At 37.8% G+C, this 20169-nt stretch overlaps 1 protein-coding gene across 1 annotated transcript in view; it reads left to right on the forward strand.

Moving 5' to 3' along the window:
* The window catches only part of LOC106137408 (neurexin 1), a 177306-nt gene that overhangs the window by 89870 nt on the left and 67267 nt on the right, over positions 1-20169 (forward strand). Inside the window, exon 5 of the mRNA XM_060949277.1 lies at positions 6052-6190. Coding sequence (XP_060805260.1) covers positions 6052-6190 — 139 coding nt within the window. The remainder of the gene's footprint in view (positions 1-6051; positions 6191-20169) is intronic.

The following is a 20169-nucleotide window of genomic DNA, read 5'->3' on the forward strand; positions in this document are numbered from 1 at the left end:
CATAAATAAAACACCCGAATTTTATTTTAACGGTTAGATTAAAATAATAATTCATTAATTAGATTTTGTAAATTGCATTTTAAGGGGGTGAAATAGGGGTTGCAAGTTTGTATGAAACTTCGTCATTTTTAATGTTGGACGCATGAAATTTATGATGAAAATTTACGGATATATTAAAACAATAATTCATTAATTGAATTTTGAAAATTGCATTCCTAAGGGGGTGAAATAGGGGTTGCAACTTTGTATGAAACTTCGTCATTTTTTAATGTTGGACACATTAGATTTAAATTTACGGTTAGATTAAAATATTAATTCATTTATTGGATTTTGAAAATTGCATTCCTATCGCGGTGAAATAGGGGTTGTAAATTTGTATGAAATTTCGTCAATTTTAACGTTGGGCACATGCAATAAATTTTGGTTAGTATGAAATAATCATTAAAACATTGGATTTTGATAACTGCATCTCAAGGGCGAAAAATAAGGGTTGGAAGTTTGTATAAATCTTCGTTTTTTGATGGGTGTCGAAGTGCGAGAAGTCTTAAATATTGGTTAGTAAAAAATACGTATCAGTTGCGGAAAACAGGATGGCACTAAATAGGATGGGATAGGACAGGATAGGACTAGACGGGACAGGATGGGACCCAACAGGTTGGGACGGGACGGAACAGAATGGGAAGAGACGGGACAAGACGGGAGAAGCCATATGAATTTAAATCAAATATAAACTTAAAACAGTCCCGCACGATACGGGATTAAAAAATAGGTGAAATTTTATGGCGTATCCTTATAATCTAAAATGCATTTGCGCGGGCGAAGCCGCGGGCAAAAGCTAGTTTTTACTATAAGGGAATTGTGACATTCTGACAAACTTTCGCATTTATAATATCAGTAGGATGTAGGTATGTATGTATGAACTTTTACTATATCACAATACCTACATGATATTAATATTGAAAGTCGTACAATAGTAATATCATCGAATGAATTTATCGAGGTGACTTGCGTTCAGAATACGTGTACGGAATCTGGGATGGATTGAAAAGTAGAGATGAAAATGTATTTTCATGTATTGAAATTATACTTTTGTCGTTTGGTTCCCGGCACCAATACAAAAAAGAACAGGACCACTCCATCTCTTTCACATGGATGTCGTAAAAGGCGACTAAGGGATTGGCTTACAAACTTGGGTTTCTTTTTTAGGCGATGGGCTAGCAACCTGTCACTATTTGAATCTCAATTATATAATAGATAATAATGATAGAATTGAGATTCAAATAGTGAAAAGTTGCTAGCCCATCGCCTAAAAGAAGAATCCCAAGTTAATAAGCCTATCTCTTAGTCGCCTTCTACGACATCCATGGGAACGACATAGAGTGGTCATATTCTGTATTTTTTTATTGGTGCATGGGAACCACACGGCGCAACGTTATTCAACATACATACATAAAATCATGCCTCTTTCTAGAGACTACCTCTTTCCACTTGCTACGATCTATGCATACTTCCTTCGCTTAATCCGCATTCATAACTCTCTTCATACAAGCTCGGCGGTTTCGAGTACTTTTGACCTGACCCTTTACCAGGACGTCCTTAATTTGATCAAGATACGTTATTCAACTTTCCAATTATAATATGTTATGACGTATTTTCGTTGTGCATCATATCAAAAGTATCATACGTACTACGTATAGTCACGTCTATATTCCTTGCGGGATAGACAGAGCCAACATCCTTGGGAATACTGAAAGGCCACTTGCGGAGTAGATAGAGTCATTAGTCTTGAAAAGACTGACATACCACTTACAGTTGTATGGCCAAATGTTGGAAGTGAGATTCAAATATTAACAGGTTGCTAGCCCATCGCCTATAAAAAGAATCTCAATTTTATTAGTATTTCTCTTAAGGTACGTGCCGGGAACCACACGACACTGTCTAAGTAAGTACGCGAAAAACATTAACTCCCTTTTAGCTGCAAATAAATTTGGACAGGAGAAAATGAAATGCATTGTCTATGCAATACGTGCTCTGCGGAAACGTGATACGATAGTAAATGGACTAGTTGTGACGTACCATTTTTCTTATTCAACATCTATATAGATAAATGGGTTTTGGAGTTAACATACATACATAGTCACGTCTATATCCTTTGTAAGGTAGACAGAGCCAACAGTCTTGAATATACCGAATGGCCACGTTCAGCTATTTGGCTTAATGATAGAATTGAGATTTAAATAGTGACGACTTACTGACTGACCTTATGACGCTACCTCACTGCCCCTTATGTTAAACTATTTATTAGGAGTGTAATGTATAAAAAGAAATGTGTAGTTACATTTACTTTTGGTTAAGAAAGAAAATTTTAAAGAAATCTGAAGAAACTCAAATCAATTAATTTTTCATCATTCCCAGATTTCTTTTATACAGAACAACTATAACACATATATACATATGGTCACGTCTATATCCCTTGTGGGGTAGACAGAGCCGACAGTCTTTAAAACACTGATAGGCCACGCTCAGCTTTGGCTTAATGATTTTCTACGACCACACTTTTGTAATGTAGTATTTTTTTACGTCCACGTCTGGTAATTTTTTCTTCCTTACGAATCAAATCAAAATCAAAATAATTTATTTGTAAATACAGGTAAATACAAAGATGTCAATACAATTAAGGTGCTCTGTATCTGTACGAGCTTTGAAGTATCAAAGACAACTTGATGCGTTTCGTCTTTTCGCAAACAACTCATAGTATCTACACGCTATGCGGTCCGCGTACCGCACGTGATGTGAGAGTGAATGCGAAGTGAATTCTAAAACGTTGGGGCCATTCCTCAAACGTGGGTGATTAATGCATTCAGAGCGTATTGACTCATAGCTTTTTCTGATGTAGGTATGTATTACAGTGCCGTGTGGTTCCCGGCACCAGTACAAAAAAGAATAGGACCCCTCCATCTCTTTCCCATGGATGTCGTAAAAGGTGACTAAGGGATAGGCTTACAAACTTGGGATGCTTTTTTTAGGCGATTGGCTAGCAACCTGTCACTATTTGAATCTCAATTCATTCATTAAGCCAAACAGCTGATCGTGCCTTATTGATCTTTTCGAGACTGTTGGCTCTGTCTACCCCGTACGGTATATAGACGTGATTATATGTATGTATGTATAAAACAAAATATTACGATCAAATCGTGTGAAAGCGGACGATATCGTACCCTTTTCACACAAACCGACGCGCCGTCAACTTTAGATAAGAGTTGTGGAGGAATACGATCCGAATAAGAAGTTTATTTTTATTGGCCAATGCGGTTTTTAAAGAGAATAATAAATAAATAAATATAAACGGGACATATTACACAGATTGAGTCAGCCTCGATGTAGGTTCGAGATTTGTGTTATGAGATACTAACTCAAAGATACAACATTTTATAATAACTAGAAGCCGCCCGCGACTTCGTCCGCGTGGAATCAATCCCGCGGGAACTACGGGATAAAAAGTAGCCTATACGTTGTTATAGGTCTTCAGCTACCTACATACCAAATTTCATCGTAATCGGTTTTGAAGTTTTTGCTTGAAAGAGAAACAAACATCCATACTGACATACTCACAAACTTTCGCATTTATAATATTAATAGCTCACGTGTAGAAGTAGCGGCAGAACAAACTACACTGCATTTTCACCTTGATGTGTTTGAAATTAACTTCCTATTTTAATAATTTTTAATATGAAATTAAGAAGGTACTGAAATAATTGAAGTTACAAGGACTAATCGATTTAGTTTCTAACTTCATTATATTACTTACCAAAGACTTTCATAGCCACCAAATAAAACCACCTAAAAATAAAATACATGAAAAAGGTCTATACACATCAGTCGGGGCAACAAAAATAATAAATTATTGACTTAACCGATTTCAAAGACTTTTATTTCAATAAGTGCCTGGCAGGCCGTTCAACCCCCGGCCTCCTGAATAAATCATTCAGCGAGATCCGAACTTACAAAAAAATCGGTCAAGTGCGAGTTGGATTAGAGCACGGAACCGCCGATGCGCGGAGAAATCGGTCAAGTGTGAGTTGGAGCTTCATAGAACAAAGCGCGAATTTGTTGATATGTATTTTTTTTATAACAATACTAGAGGCCGCCCGCGACTTCGTCCGCATGGAAACCCTATCAATCCCGCGGGAACTCTGGGATAAAAAGTAGCCTATGTGTTATTCTGGGTCTTCAGCTATCTACATACCAAATTTCATGGTAATCGGTTCAGTAGTTTTTGCGTGAAAGAGTAACAAACATCCATACATCCATACAAACTTTCGCCTTTATAATAGTACTAGAGGCCGCCCGCGACTTCGTCCGCATGGAAACCCTATCAATCCCGCGGGAACTCTGGGATAAAAAGTAGCCTATGTGTTATTCTGGGTCTTCAGCTACCTACATACCAAATTTCATGGTAATCGGTTCAGTAGTTTTTGTGTGAAAGAGTAACAAACATCCATACATCCATACAAACTTTCGCCTTTATAATAGTAGTAGGAAGTAGGATGATTTGATCCAAGATTGTGGTCAGGTCTCGTCAGGGACGTGAATCCACATTTCTATTCTAAGTTCAGACAGTCGTGAAGTTGACGTTGTTGAAGGAAATGCTGCAGTGCAGTTTGTTATCGCTTCTCCTGCACTGAAGCTTTGGAAGCGGCAGTAAACTTAGTTTGAGTAAGAAATTTGAGTAAATTTAATTAACCTTTCCAATAACAACCAAAGGAGGTGAATTTGAGGACTCAACCGGGACTAACGCCAGAAGTATGTTTTTAAAGTCGCCTTTTTTCAGTTTCAATTCTTCTTTTTGTTGATTGGAAGAGATTGTTTTAGCGATAAGTCCGCCTTTGTAACTCATAGCCACATTTTTGTTCTTATTTTCTTTATCTCTTTGTGCAATTAATAGTTTATTATCAATGTATATTTATATACATATCATCACGTCTATATCCCTTGCGGGGTAGAGCGAGAGCCAACAGTCTTGAACTAACTGAAGGGCCACGTTCAGCTGTTTGACTTAATGATAGAATTGAGATTCAAATAGTGATATATATATATATATACATATACATATAATGCAAAATATATTTTGATGCCTTTTACTTACCTAAGAGTTTTCTTCACTGCTGAGTTGAAAAATACCGTATGTCTGTTTTGCGACTTAAAACCCTGGGGCGCTGAAAGATGCAAATCAAATACTGCAGTTGATTAAGATATTTCTTAATTCGTACGGAACCCTAAGAAAAGAGAACGCTAACGGAAAATAAAACTTTAATGATAGAATTAAGGGCAATAGTAGCTTAGCAATGCAATTCTTTTGGGGTATTTTATAGGTCGGTTTAATGATATTTCGTTAATGAATCGGTAGGAAATAAGTCTGAATGTATTTCCTTGTTTGAAAGGTCACTAGATTGAGAATATTTATGTCTTCTGTTCCCGTTTCATGGCTCTCACGACGCCATTAATTTTATAAGCTAACAGACACATTGGTACTGAGGTACGAGTAAAAAGCGCGTACTCGTAAAATTTGTAACCAAAAAGATGTAACATATACATACATACATACACATAATCACATCTATATATCCCTTGTGGGGTAGATAGAGCCAACAGTCTTAAAAGACTGATAGGCCACGTTCAGCTGTTCGGCTTAATGATAGAATTGAGATTCAAATAGTGACAGGTTGCTAGCCCATCGCCTAAGAGAGAATCCCAAGTTTGTAAGCCTATCCCTTAGTCGCTTTTCATGACATCCATGGGAAAGACATGGAGTGGTCCTATTCTTTTTTCTATTGGTGTCGGGAACCACACGGCACTAAAGGATTGGTACTTTAGGTAATGGTACTAACAATAGGCTTTATTTGAAAGGAATATTACCCTGAAGCTGTCATGGAAATTCCATGGAAGTTCCATATTATTGCGATGCCGAGGATTCATAATGTTCCTACTAATAAAGCAGGAATCGTATATACACAGTTATATAGCGGTTTAAAATGATCATCATTGTTGCAGTCATCACGGAGCAATGCAAGTGGAGACGCTTGCGAGCGCCGGGACCCGTGTCAGCACGGCGGTGTCTGCATCAGCACTGATGATGGACCAATCTGCGAATGTCGAGACGGAGACTATGAGGGGGCGTTCTGTGAAAGAGGTTAGTGGAAATAAATAAATATATACGGGACAAATTACATTGATCGAGTTAGCCTCGAAGTAAGTTCGAGACTTGTGTTATGAGATACTAACTCAATGATACTGTATTTTATAAAAAATATAAAATATTTATATAGATAAATATCCTACACCAGAAAACGTTCTTTTCTCGTAATGCCCTGGCCGGGATTCGAAACCGGGACCTCCGATGTCACAAACAAACGTTCTACCGCTGCGCAGAGGCCGTCTAAAAGGAAACAAAAGGACACATACATATAGTCACGTCTATATCCCCTGCGGGCAAGACCAATACAGAAAAGAATTGGATCACTCCATCTCTTTCCCATGGATGTCGTAAAAGGCTTCTAAGTGATGAGCTAATTAACTTAGGGTTCTAATTTTAGGCGATGGGCTAGCAACCTGTCACTATTTGAATCTGAATTTTATCATAAAGCCTAACAGCTGGATGTAGCCTGCCAGTCTTTTAAGACTGCTGGCTCCGTCTACCCCGCAAGGAATATAGACATAATCATATGAATAAATGAATGAATGGTTACTATTGCTAAGCACGAGTAGAGTTAATTGCTCATCCTAAAAGTCAGTAGCCTCTCGTAAGAGTATTATACTTTTATTTCCGAACGGTTAATGTTAATTGATAGTAGGGGTCGACACGCAACCTCTACAGATGTTATCTTGTTATACATACAAACATACATTAAATCACGTCTATATTCCTTGCGGGACAGACAGTCTTGAAAATACTGAAAGGCCACGTTCAGCCGTTTGGCTTAAAATGGAATTGAGATGCAAACAGTGACAGGTTGCTAGCCAAGAACAAGTAGAATCACAAGTTTTTTAGCCTTTTCCCATTGTCACCTTTTACAACATCAATAGGAGTGATATGAAGGGAAATGACAGAAACGACACGGCTCATTTACGGTTTTAATAGTCCATTTACATACATAAATATACATAAATACATAAAAACGCCTTTGTCCCGGAGAGGGTAGGCAGAGACTACATCTTTCCACTTGCCACGATCTCTGCATACTACCTTCGCTTCATCCACATTCATAACTCTCTTAATGCACGCTCGGCGGTTTCGGCTACTCTTGACCTGATAGTCAATTTGAACTCTTATTTTAGAGTTACCCTGTGCCGTGTGGTTCCCGGCACCAGTACAAAAAAAGAATAGGACCATTCCATCTCTTTCCCATGGATGTTGTAAAAGGCGACTAAAGGATAGGCTTACAAACTTGGGATTCTTTTTTTAGGCGATGGGCTAGCAACCTATTTGAATCTCAATTCTACCATTAAGCAAAATAGCTGAATGTGGCCTATCATTCTTTTCAAGACTGTTGGCTCTGTCTACTCTACAAAGGATAAAGACGTGACCATGTTTGTATGTTTGTTACCCTGATATACTTATTTGCGGTGAGTTTAAGGACTTGTGTCTGAAATGTTTCGCCTCTGTAAGTACTCAATTACCCAATTTCGAAGTCTAACTGCAATAAAGTGTTTGTTATATACAAGTTACTTTAGTTCCAACTGTTTGATACTATGTGCAGGGCTGACATTTATATTTCCATACACATATAGTCACGTCTACATTCTTTACGGTGTAGATAAAGCCAAGTGACTTTGATATTCTGAAAGGCCACGTTCAGCTGTTTGGTTCAATGACAGAATTGATTTTCAAATAAGGAAAGGTTGCTAGCACATCGCCTTAAAGAGGAATCCCAAGTTAATAAGCCTATCCATTAGTCGCCTTTTACGACATCCATAGGAATAAGGAGGAGTGGTCTTATTCTTGGTTCTAGTCCTATTTTTTTAAATTTCATTTCAATTCGAAAATCTCTATTGCAATATCATTTATACGATTCCTACTTATAAGTAGGAACAATATGACCCCTGGGCATCGGAACTTCTACGGAATTTCCATGACAGCTTCATGGTAATATTCCTTTCAAATAAGGCCTATTTTTAGTACCATTCGAATAGGATAGATTTATTTTCAAAATTGGATACAAGGTATCACCTATTGACGTCACATCGCTTAAATCTAATTATAACTACTACCGCTTCCAAAGCGCATGTGTAGAAGAAGCGGCTGAACAAGCTACACTGCAGTACCATACCATTTTTTTTTCGGGACTAATTACTCTGATTGAGTTAGCCTCGATGTGAGTTCGAGACTTGTGTTACGAGATACTAACTCAACGATACTATATTTTATAATAAATACTTATATATATAAACATCCAAGACCCAGGTAAATCAGAAAAAGTTCTTTTCTCATCATGCCCTGGCCGGGATTTGAACCCGGGACATCTGGTGTCACAGACAAGCGTACTACCGCTGCGCCACAGAGGCCGTCAACCATTACCTAAAGCACCAATCCTTTATATCACAATAATTAATTTAAAGTTTAGTGACAGCCCTAAAGGCGGGTGTAACACGCGAATTTAAAGTTTGTAGTGTCTGTTTGTTTAGGGCGGTTCGTATGAACTACTCCTACATTACCGTCCATTATGATTTTCAACTTTTGGAGCCGTTAAATTGAGTGATGGAATTTTGAACTTGGTAAACAGAACAATATACATACAACATACTCTCTAACTTTGTAATAGGGGTTTAATTTAACTTTGACGTTTTGGTTAATTTTTTTTTGTATCAATTTTGCGGCGACTAAGAGGTAGGCTTATAAACCTTCAACATACAATCGTACAGTGTGGTTCCCGGCACCAATACAAAAAAAAATAGGACCACTTTGTTTCCCATGGATGTCGTAAAAGGTGACTAAGGGATATGCTTACAAACTTAGGATTCTTCTTTTAGGCGATGGGCTAGCAACCTGTCACTATTTAAATATCAATTCTTTCTTAAAGTCAAATAGCTAAACGTGGCCTAGTAGCTTTTCAAGACTGTTTGCTCTGTCTACCCTGCAAGAGGTATAGACATGATAACATGTATGTATGTCACTTGAAAGATCGTACATTTTTTTTTACACAAAAAATTCATTGCGAGACTTCAAACCTTTCCATCAAGTCTTATTTTAGTCCCACCATTACATACAACCAGCTAACTAAAGATAAAGCACTAATCCAGCATTCGGATAAACGACAATAATTACCCCCATTCAGTTCAACGTTCATTGCGTTTTTTTACTCTAGCAATATATCTTTCCGTCTTGCCGAGTGAGCGATCTACTACGATTAATAGTTGTCGGTCGGATGAGTTGATTGCCACTAAATGGTATCAAGCTGGTTTAATAGGTTGATTCCTGTCTGTCTGTCATCAAGTATATGCGGGTAATTTGTTATAGTAACATATATATATATATATATATATATATATATATATAAATAATAGTACCAACACTTTCACATGGATGTCGTAAAGCGACTAAGGGATAGGCTTATAAACTTGGAATTCTTCTTTTAAGCGATGGGCTAACCTGTCACTATTTGAATGTCAATTCTATCATCAAATCAAATAGCTAAATGTGGCCTATCAGTCTTTTTTATGACTGTTGGCTCTGTCTACGCCGCAAGGGATATAGACGTGATTATATGTATGTATGTTTTTTTTTTTGAGGGAGGGATGCAGATGCGTGATTATATGTATCATGAAAAATAGTACCTAAGCAGCCGCTACGGCGTAGACGCTCTACGCCAAACGCTCGTAGCACGTGTAGAACTTTTGTAGCAAACATTCTTGAATTAAACAATTGTGGATTTTTTTAAATAATAGATTTGAATGCGTTTGACCTCAATATGCCTGGTGATAAGCAAAAGTGAGGCCTAAGTTGGTGTATCTACGTTTATTATAAAAAAAAGTAAAAGGCGACTAAGGGAAAGGCTAATTAACTTGGGATTCTTCTTGTACATGCCACTTTCGGAATCTCAATTCCATCATAAAGCCATGCAGCTGAACGTTGCCTTTCAGTCTTTTCAAGATTCTGTCTACCCGTAAGGGATAAAGACGTGATTATATGTTTGTGTGTGTTAATGTTGCGGTGGGAAATTAATTTCGCTTCAAGTCTCGAAGCCTCTAAGCTCTCGAAGCCGAAGAAGTAAATACTTGAGTTTATAACTCAAGTTCTGACTGGGCTTATATTAAAAAACTTAATCGCGGAGACGCGTTTAGTTAAAACTTTTACACTTTGTAGTGATCTGAATAAATAAAACTGTATGATATTATCAAAAATTTGTCCGCGACTTCGTTCGCCGATGACTGTGTTGCCCCCCTTAGAAGGGTAAGGGGGGGGGGGGAGGAGAGAAATTTTTTGTATTCCAGTATTTAATTGCACCAATCAGAGAAAACTACATTCAAATCGGAGCAATAGTTTTATCGTGATATGAGTACAAACATACAGACAAACAGACAGTTATTCTAAAAATCACATTTTTTACTTCTGTTGGTCTTATATAGATCCGTCATATCGATTTTTGCCAACATCTTTTATAGACCTCGTTGTAACTGAGTCTGTACTGAATTTAGTAAGCGATGGAACAAAGTTTTAATAAGACTTTACTTTCTTAGGGATAGCCGTGTGGGAACCACACGGAACACCAATATAAAAAAGAATAGGATCATTCCATCTTCTTCACAAGGATGTCGTAAAAGGCGACTAAGGGATAGGCTTATAAACTTGGCATTTTTCTTATAGGCGATAGGCTAGCAACCTGTCACTATTTGAATCTCAATTCTATAATTGGGTCTAACAGCTGAACTTGGCTTGTCAGTCTTACAAGTGCGCTGGCTATGTCTACCCCGCAAGGGATATAGACGTGACTATATGTATGTATGTAGGTCGGTATGAAAATATTCTAGCAATGCCGCCTATTTGCCAATACAAAGGCAATTCGAAATGCTTCACGATTCCTATCGTGACCCTGACCTTTAAAGAATGACCTCCAGTAACTATTAACTATTTTATACGGAGCCATTAGTTCTTCCACGAAAACGGTAAATTTATTATTCGAGCTACCATGAAAACGACTGATGAATGCGGATGAGGCTAAGGAAGTATGTAGTAAGCAATACATACATATATACACAGGTATGTATATAATCACGTCAATATCCCTTGCGGGGTAAACACAGCTTGCTGGCCTGTATCCTAAAAGAAGAATCCCAAATTTATAAACCTACTCGTACTAGTGGCCGCCCGCGACATCGTCCGCATGGAAACACAATCAATCCCGCGGGAATTCCGGGATAAAAAGTAGCCTATATGTTATTCTGGGTCTTCAGCTACCTACATATCAAATTTCATCGTAATCGGTTTATTAGTTTTTGCGTGAAAGAGTAACAAACACCCATACTGACATACGAACTGACGTCAAACTGTCGCATTTATAATATTAGTAGGATCCCTTAGAATATATATTTTGCCTAAGAGGAACACTACACAAAAAAGAAATGCAACAAAATTAACCTCATTTATGGTGAAAGTCGATGAAAGGATAGGCTTATCAATTTGGGGTTCTTCTTAAATGTAAGCATTTATAATAAAATATATTATTTTTTAATTAGTATCTCGTAACACAAGTATCGAACTTACTTCGTAGATAGTAGGATATATAGGATACCTACTCAATCTGTGTAATTTGTCCCGTATATTTATTCATTTAAATTTATTTATATGTATGTTAACGTTATTTATTATTTATTTAATGTAATGTTTACTTATATAAATCTCGTGAAAATCAACCAAACGTTTCTCAAACGCCTTAGTCAAACGCAAAAAAAAGTTCAAAGCCAACTTTTATAAGGCGTTTCGCCTGTGAAAATGTTGTAATTATTAGAAACCTTGTAAATGTATAAAACGTGTGTTTGTCTGTGTGTTTGTAGGTTACGTGTTAACAATATACACATTTATCCATCTAAGAAAATATAATACGTTTTCACAGTTAAACCGCTGAAACGATTTTGATAAATATTCTTTTTCTTCCTCCTGGCTTTAGTCCCGGTTGCATTCTCACCTCTCTGGAGAGGGTGAGCCAGGTTTTTAGACGAAGCGACTTCCTTCTGACCTCATTAAATATATAGCCTACATACATACATACATATGGTCACGTCTATAACCCTCGCGGGGTAGACAGAGCCAACAGTCTTGAAAAGACTGAATGGCCACGTTCAGCTGTTTGGCATAATGATAGAATTGAGATTCAAATAGTGACAGGTTCCTAGCCCATCGCCTAAAAAAGAATCCCAAGTTTGTAAGCCTATTCCTTAGTCGCCTTTTACGACATCCATGGGAAAGAGATGGGAGTGGTCCTATTCTTTTTTGTATTGGTGCCGGGAACCACACGGCACTATATATTAGTATGTGCATAATCGATTGTCCAACTCGATTCTACTTGGGCCGGGATCCAACGGTGTCTTCCCGGATAAAAGTCGCCGGGACTTCACTCAATTTCGTGTCCAATATCTGTCATAAGCGGCCCTGACTTATTGGATGGCTTCCTTGGGGATTACCGTAATACGTTAAGGAGTGTAGGCATTGTGTTTCTTGATTTTTGTATATCATACTAGCTGTGCCCGCGACTTCGTCCTTCGTGGAAATGTCTTCCTCGATAAATGGTCTATTCAACGAAAAAAGAATTTTTCCAATTCGAACCAGTAGTTCCTGAGATAAGCGCGTTCAAACAAATATACTCTTCAGCTTTTTAATATTAGTATAGAATCATAAATTATTAATAGTAAAGATTAAGTAATAAACTTGACTATGTCTTAATGAAACTATCATTAAGCCAATCGTGGACTGTCAGCCTTATTAAACTGCTGGGTCTGTCTACCCCGCAAGGGATATAGACGTGATTATATGAATGAATGAATAATAATAATAATGGTGTCGTGTAGTTCCCGGCACCAATATAAAAAAGAATAGGACCACTCCATCTCTTTCCCGTGGATGTCGTAAAAGGCGACTAAGGGATAGGCTTACAAACTTGGGATTCTTTTTTAGGCGATAGGCTGGCAACCTGTCACAATTTGAATCTCAATTCTATCATTAAGCCAAATAGCTGAATGTGGCCATTCAGTCTTTTCAAGACTGTTGGCTCTGTCTACCCCGCAAGGGATATAGACGTGATCATATGTATGTATGTAATGAATAACAAAGTTATTGTGAACGCAAAAGAAATTTCGACTTAATCGTGAAAAATCCAACCTTGAAAGTAGTAAGGTTTCTCGTTTATACCGTTTTTATCGTTATAAACGAGTTTTCGGAACAAGTTTTAGAGAAACGAGGTTCGCTCTCAAGGGACGGTCAGCTGACACGGCTGGTTGAGCGTTTTAATCTAGATTGTAGACTAGAACCTCGAATTTCAGCACCTTAATTGAAATTCTGGGACTTTGTTAGGATTTTATGGAGTTAGAAAAGACATATATGTTTTACTAGACAGGTTAAAACGATTTTAAATGCTCGTTTACAAAACGGGTTGATTTTATTCTCTCGTCCACATTTCTTGTTTCTAAGTTTGGATAGTTTTGAAGTTAACGTTGTTGAAGAAAATGTTGCAGTGCAGTTTGTCTTCTTCTGCACTGGCGCTTTGGAAGCGGCAGTAAGCTTAGTTTTAAGTTATTTATTTGACGTCAACCAATGTTGTGAAACCAAAAGATATGACAATTATTAAGTGATATGAAGTGTCCTATAATTAAAATTTTGAATTTTAGTCACGTTGTAGGCTCGCTGTGCCTATCGGGTCATCTGATTGTCAAACCTTAATATATAACACGCATATACAGTTGATGCCCGTAACTTCGTTTGCGTGTTTTATACGCCAACAGAAAATGCTTATCAGGTTGAACAACATTTGTTAAGACGTCATTTCGATATTTCCTATAGTTTAGCTGAGTTATTATGTTTCGATAACAGCTGTACCAGATTCCAAAATAATATACCCTGTATGATGAGCAGGCGTAAGATACATCAAAAAAAGTTTTATTCAAATCCGTTCAGTAGTTCCTGAGATGCGTGTACAAACGTAGACGTGACCATATGTATGTATGTAATATTTTAACTAGTCTAGCACACCTAGACATTGAAGTATTTGTTTGTAAACGTTTTAATTTGCTGCCACATAAATTTAGTTAGCAATGGGTAATAAACAGGAATTTTGTTAGAACATGACCTCGTAAATGATGTTGTTAATTGTACGTAAAATGAGACACGATTAATATATGTAGTTGCAATTTAATTTATATTCACTTTGAACAACGTTTTCATGATATCATTCATATGCAGCTTCGTCCGCGCGATTTTTACGCCATATACATAAAGTCAAGCCTCTTTCCCGAAGGGGTAGACAGAGACTACCTCTTTCCACTTGCCACGATCTCTGCATACTCCCTTCGCTTCATCCACATTCATAACTCTCTTTATATAAGCTCGGCGGTTTCGGGTACTCTTGACCTGACCCTTTACTAGGACGTCATGGCATAATGGCCTCTTAAATGCTTGTGCATTTTTGACATGATGTTGACATAATTTGTACAGTGTGTACATATTTTATTTTATCTTTATTTATTTGACGAAATATCGAATTCGTATTGAAATAACTACATTCATTCATGTTTTTTTAATGTAGACAATGTGTATTCGTCCATGATTTAGATTTAAGAGATCTATATTTGTACATTGACGTCCGATGAAAATGCTGCAGTGTAGTTTGTTCCGCCGCTTCTTCTACACATGCGCTTTGGAAGCGTTAGTAGTTATAATTAGATTTAAGTGATGTGACGTCAATAAGTGATACCTTGTATCCAATTTTGAAAATAAATCTATTCTATTCTATTCGTCCTTAATTTGATCAAGATACGATATACTTAATTTTACGCCACCTACAAAAGAATAAAGGCTTTTTGCAAATCACACGGGAACTATAGTTTTTAACGGGATGAAAGGTACACTATGTACTTCTTTAGACTTTTTGTTATATATAATAACAATTTCAAGAAGATTGGCTCAGTAGATAATGCGTGAAGTGGTAACATTTTATTTAAATAAAGACTCAAACAACACAGAACAAAACCCGCCTTGCAGCCTTCGCCGCGTCTTCCAGTCTCTGCACCAACACCGTCCAATTCAAATTTCCGTACGACTCCGAGCCGGGGATTTCCGTCGTCCGCCACCCGGTATAATGCTCGACGCGTGTCCGGAAATGGACCGATGACGGGCCGGACACGGCCGGCCGGGTGACCTCACGTTGGCGACGAACGAGACGTGTCGGCCCCGAGTGGAACAGAATTCGCAATAATGTATTATACATACATACATATGGTCACGTCTATGTCCCTTGCGGGGTAGACAGAGCCAACAGTCTTGAAATGACTGAATGACCACGGTCAGCTATTTGGCTTAATGATAGAATTGAGATTCAAATAGTGACAGGTTGCTAGCCCATCGCCTAAAAAAGAATCCCAAGTTTGTAAGCCTATCCCTTAGTCGCCTTTTACGACATCCATGGGAAAGAAATGGGGTGGTCCTATTCTTTTTTGTATTGGTGCCGGGAACCACACGGCACTGTACATAATGTATTATTGAAGCGGAATTATGTGGGCTCTGCCTACCCGCCTGAGAAATAGGGAGTGATATTATGTATGTATTAGAAGTGGCAAGAAGAGCGTTCACGGTTGAACAGTCAAGGTGCTAAAAAGAGTGACACAGTTCAAAACCTTTAGCGGCCATTTATCGAATGGATTCTTTTCTGAATTTAGTTTAATGTAAGAATTAGTTTAATGAGTATTCGATGCTTTAAGTGTGAAAATATTTTAAGGAAACCTGCACATTCAGGCAACTGGATATGTTACCATGATCCGATATGAATTCCCCTGCAAAGGTTGCGGAGGTCAGACAGAAGTCGCTTCGTGTAAAAACTTAACCCACCCTATCTGGGACAAAGATCCATACTGATTCTTTAGCCAGAGGGGTGAGGACATAACCAGAACTAACGCCAGGATGAAGAAGAACATATTAAATTCCAGAAAATTTTCATTAAAATACACATACAAAATTAACATACAGCAAAAGGTAAATAACCCAGCAGAATGCGTAATCTTTGGTTTCATCTCATCCCTAATTGGGTGTATGTAAACTAGATGAATGTCGATATAATCTCTATTAATATACAGACCAACAGACTGGTGAATACTAACTGCCACATTATAAGGTAATCCTGTGAGTAATTATGGACAGACTACCTAGTTGGTACAGATTATATTTAGTTATCTTGACCAATAAACGACCTGCTTCCAGTGTCTTGAAAATTTGACCACCAAAATAATTTTATTGTTTTTTTTTTATATGTACATATTATCTCGTCTATATCCTTTGCGGGGTAGACAGAGCCGATAGTCTTAAATAAGAACGTAAGGCCGTGTTAGGCTGTATGGCTTTATAATGGAATTGAGATTTAAAAAGCGACAGGTTGCTAGCCCATCGCCTACAAGTAGAATTTCAAGTATATTCCTCCTTTTCTTTAGTGCCGAGAACCACACGGCACTTAATTTTTAATATTCGATTTAATGAAGTAAGTTCGAGACTTGTGTTATGGGGCGTTGTAAATATATGAATTAAATAGGTATCTCATTATTGAGATTTCTATGCATTCCGTAGTCGAACCTCAATTGCTACAAACAAAATTGTAGTCTATTTAAAATCCAGAGGACTTATACAAATTGCATACAATGATTGAACAAATGTTTCAAAGTAAAATAATTGTACGCAACGCTATTTACCTTGAAAGGGAAATGTGTGTTTAATTTTAGAAAGTATAAGAAAATTTAATAAAATCGATGTCTAAAAAAAAACACTCATCAAAACTGGTGACATCCCTGCCTCTAGGGAATCGGCGGGTCAATGTGTTCTCAGCCTCTAACGAATTCGAAGTTATGATGGAATCAGGAAACCAATGTTTGTCAAATAGATTGGACATAGAAAATCTGTTACGGTAGGTACGCAATACTTCCGAATAAAACCACAGATTAAGTACTCGTAATTATTCTACATCTTTGACTGAAACCTTCGAAAGATGTAGAATTATAGAAATGGTATCTTAATCTGTGGGTGTCTTAGACATCTGCATGTTTGATTGCGAATTGAGTTAGTTTGTGTATTATTTACAGAGATGGAGCGGAGTGCCGTGTGGTTCCCGGCACCAATATAAAAAAAGAATAGGACCACTCCATCTCATTTCCCGTGGATTTCGTAAGAGGCGACTAAGGGTTAGGCTGTTAAATTTGGGATTGTTATAGGCGATAGGCTAGCAACCTGTCACAATTTGAATCTCAATTCTATCATAAGGCCAAACAACTGAACGTGGCCTGTAGGTCTCTTCAGGACTGTTGGCCCTACCTACCCCGCAAGGGATTAGACGTGACTATGTGTAGGTACGTATGTATGTATGGAGCGGAGTCTAGCCCAACCGGCTGCTCTAAATTATGCCTTTAGTCGCTTTTTATTATCGCCATTAAGGACATCCATGAGAAAGAGATGGAGTGTGTGGTCAGTAAAATTACGAGCACCACACGGCGCGAGTCACACTGATATTGTATTATTGACTCTGTGCTAATATGACGTCTTTATCCTCCACTGGGTAAACAAAGCCGATACTGACAACACTCAAAGGGCACATTAAACTAGACGACTTGTGATAACTGCTCATATTAACATTCTCTGTCTACCCCGCAAGGGATATAGACGTGACCATATGTATGCATGTATGTAACATACAATCAGAGTACGTGATATCGATTTGAATATGCACGCTCAAACATATACCTACTGGTAATCCAATAGTCTGGTTTGAACGTTTGTGCCCCGAATCGTCGGAACTTTGGCGTATCTCCATAACGCAGTCTCGTACAGCGTAACTTTAATCGGAATTTCTAAACAGTTATGAATATTTACTAGTTTGAATTACTAACTGTCCGGTTTGTTACTGTATTGTGTTTATCTTTTGACAAACATACGTCCTCATCTTATGGGAGGCAGAGTCGATATTTGTTTGCCTTTTCCATTTCTTTAATGAAAACTTTATCACCTTCTTCTATCACATTATCTGTAGTTTAGCATACTCTTTCCCTCTTTCTTTTTGTAGTTTGTCTCTATCCCTAACTTCAGAGTCATCCCCTCTTCCATTAATATGTCTCGAAAGACTTGAAGGCGTTAATTTCAACGGCTTAATAGTGGAAGTTAGTTTTAATATCTATCTTACATTTGTGCTCTTATTTTTTGGAGCGAAGCCGGTTGAGCGGTTAAGGTGCTGACTGAAATGCATGATGCACAGGTTTACCTAGTACCTAGGGGGTATTTTCATCCGTACATGCCCAGGAGGCTCTGCATCCTATTGGCATTAGTCCCATCATCCTCATCTCTCTAAGGAGTAACCAAGGGTTTACCTATGACTAGGATTCTGGATTGGGTCAGTCAGGTTTTTACACGAAGCGACTCCCACCAGACCGCAACCGTTGTAGGGTTGCATACATACATATGGTCACGTCTATATCCCTTGCGGGGTAGACAGAGCCAATAGTCTTGAAAAGACTGAATGGCCACGTTCAGCTATTTGGCTTAATGATAGAATTGAGATTCAAATAGTGACAGGTTGCTAGCCCATCGCCTAAAAAAGAATCCCAGGTTTGTAAGCCTATCCCTTAGTCGCCTTTTACGAAATCCATGGGAAAGAGATGGAGTGGTCCTATTATTTTTTGTATTGGTGCCGGGAACCACACGGCACTAACCTAACCTAACCTAACACATACTCGTATTAGCTGATGGTTGCACATCAAATAACCTGAATGTGCGGGTTTCCACATGATGTTTTCCTTCACTGTAAGAACTTCTTACCTAAGAGACCTGTATTATGTATACAGCTTATCTTTTGATAGCTCAGCTATACAAAGAGCTATAGAACTTTAGCTCAAACTAGATGCAATAATCTAACTTTGAAGTTTGACCTAACGATGTCTGTCTGACTTGACACAATTTTCCAAGTGATAGTTTAGTTATAACTTGAATATTAATATAATCTTATAACTATAATCTTAATAGAATAGAATAGATTTAGCATAGAATATAATATATATTTATTTTCAAAATTGGATACAATGTATCACTTATTGACGTCACATCACTTAAATCCAATTATAACTACTACCGCTTCCAAAACGCATGTGTAGAAGAAGCGGCGGAACAAACTACACTGCAGCATTTTCACCGGATCAATATTGCTCCGGTTCGACTTATATGCATAAACTAGGGTTTATTCGCAGCTTCGTCTGCGCGAATTTAGCGCCACCTATTAAAGGAATGCGGACTATCGCTGTCCCGTTTTACGTTACAACAAAAAACGAAACGACGATAGTTTTTTGCGCGATAATAACGGCTGACTGAATTCGGGGACTGGAGTAATACTCTGGCGTTCAGCGTGAACATTTCTGTAGGAGGTCGCAAAATAGTTCATTTACTCACGAACCTGGTAATAATATTAGTGCGCTTAGTTAATCCATTAAAACTGAGTCAAATCGGACCGAAGTCTGGAACTTCGACAGTATCAAGGTGAGTTTATCAAGACTTCAATAGTAGTTTTTGTTCCATGAAGTGGGTACTGATATAGATTCTATCTAACAGTTCAAAATGTTATTGACTTTGATAAACTAAGCGTTAAAGTTAGAATTTAGCACATGATGAATTATTTAACAATGGAATTTAGGCACTGGCTCTTTTAAATACATACATACATATGGTCATGTCTATATCCCTAGCAGGGTAGACAGAGCCTTGAAAAGCCTGAAAGGCCACGTTCAGCTATATAGCTTAATGACAGAAATAAGATTCAAATAGTGACAGGTTGCTAGCCCATCGCCAAAAAAGAATCCCAAGTTTGTAAGCCTATCCCTTAGTCGCCTTTTACGACATCCATGGGAAAGAGATGGAGTGGTCCTATTCTTTTTTGTATTGATGCCGGG

This window comes from Amyelois transitella, chromosome 18, assembly GCF_032362555.1.
Source record: "Amyelois transitella isolate CPQ chromosome 18, ilAmyTran1.1, whole genome shotgun sequence".
In the NCBI taxonomy this organism is placed as follows: domain Eukaryota; kingdom Metazoa; phylum Arthropoda; class Insecta; order Lepidoptera; family Pyralidae; genus Amyelois; species Amyelois transitella.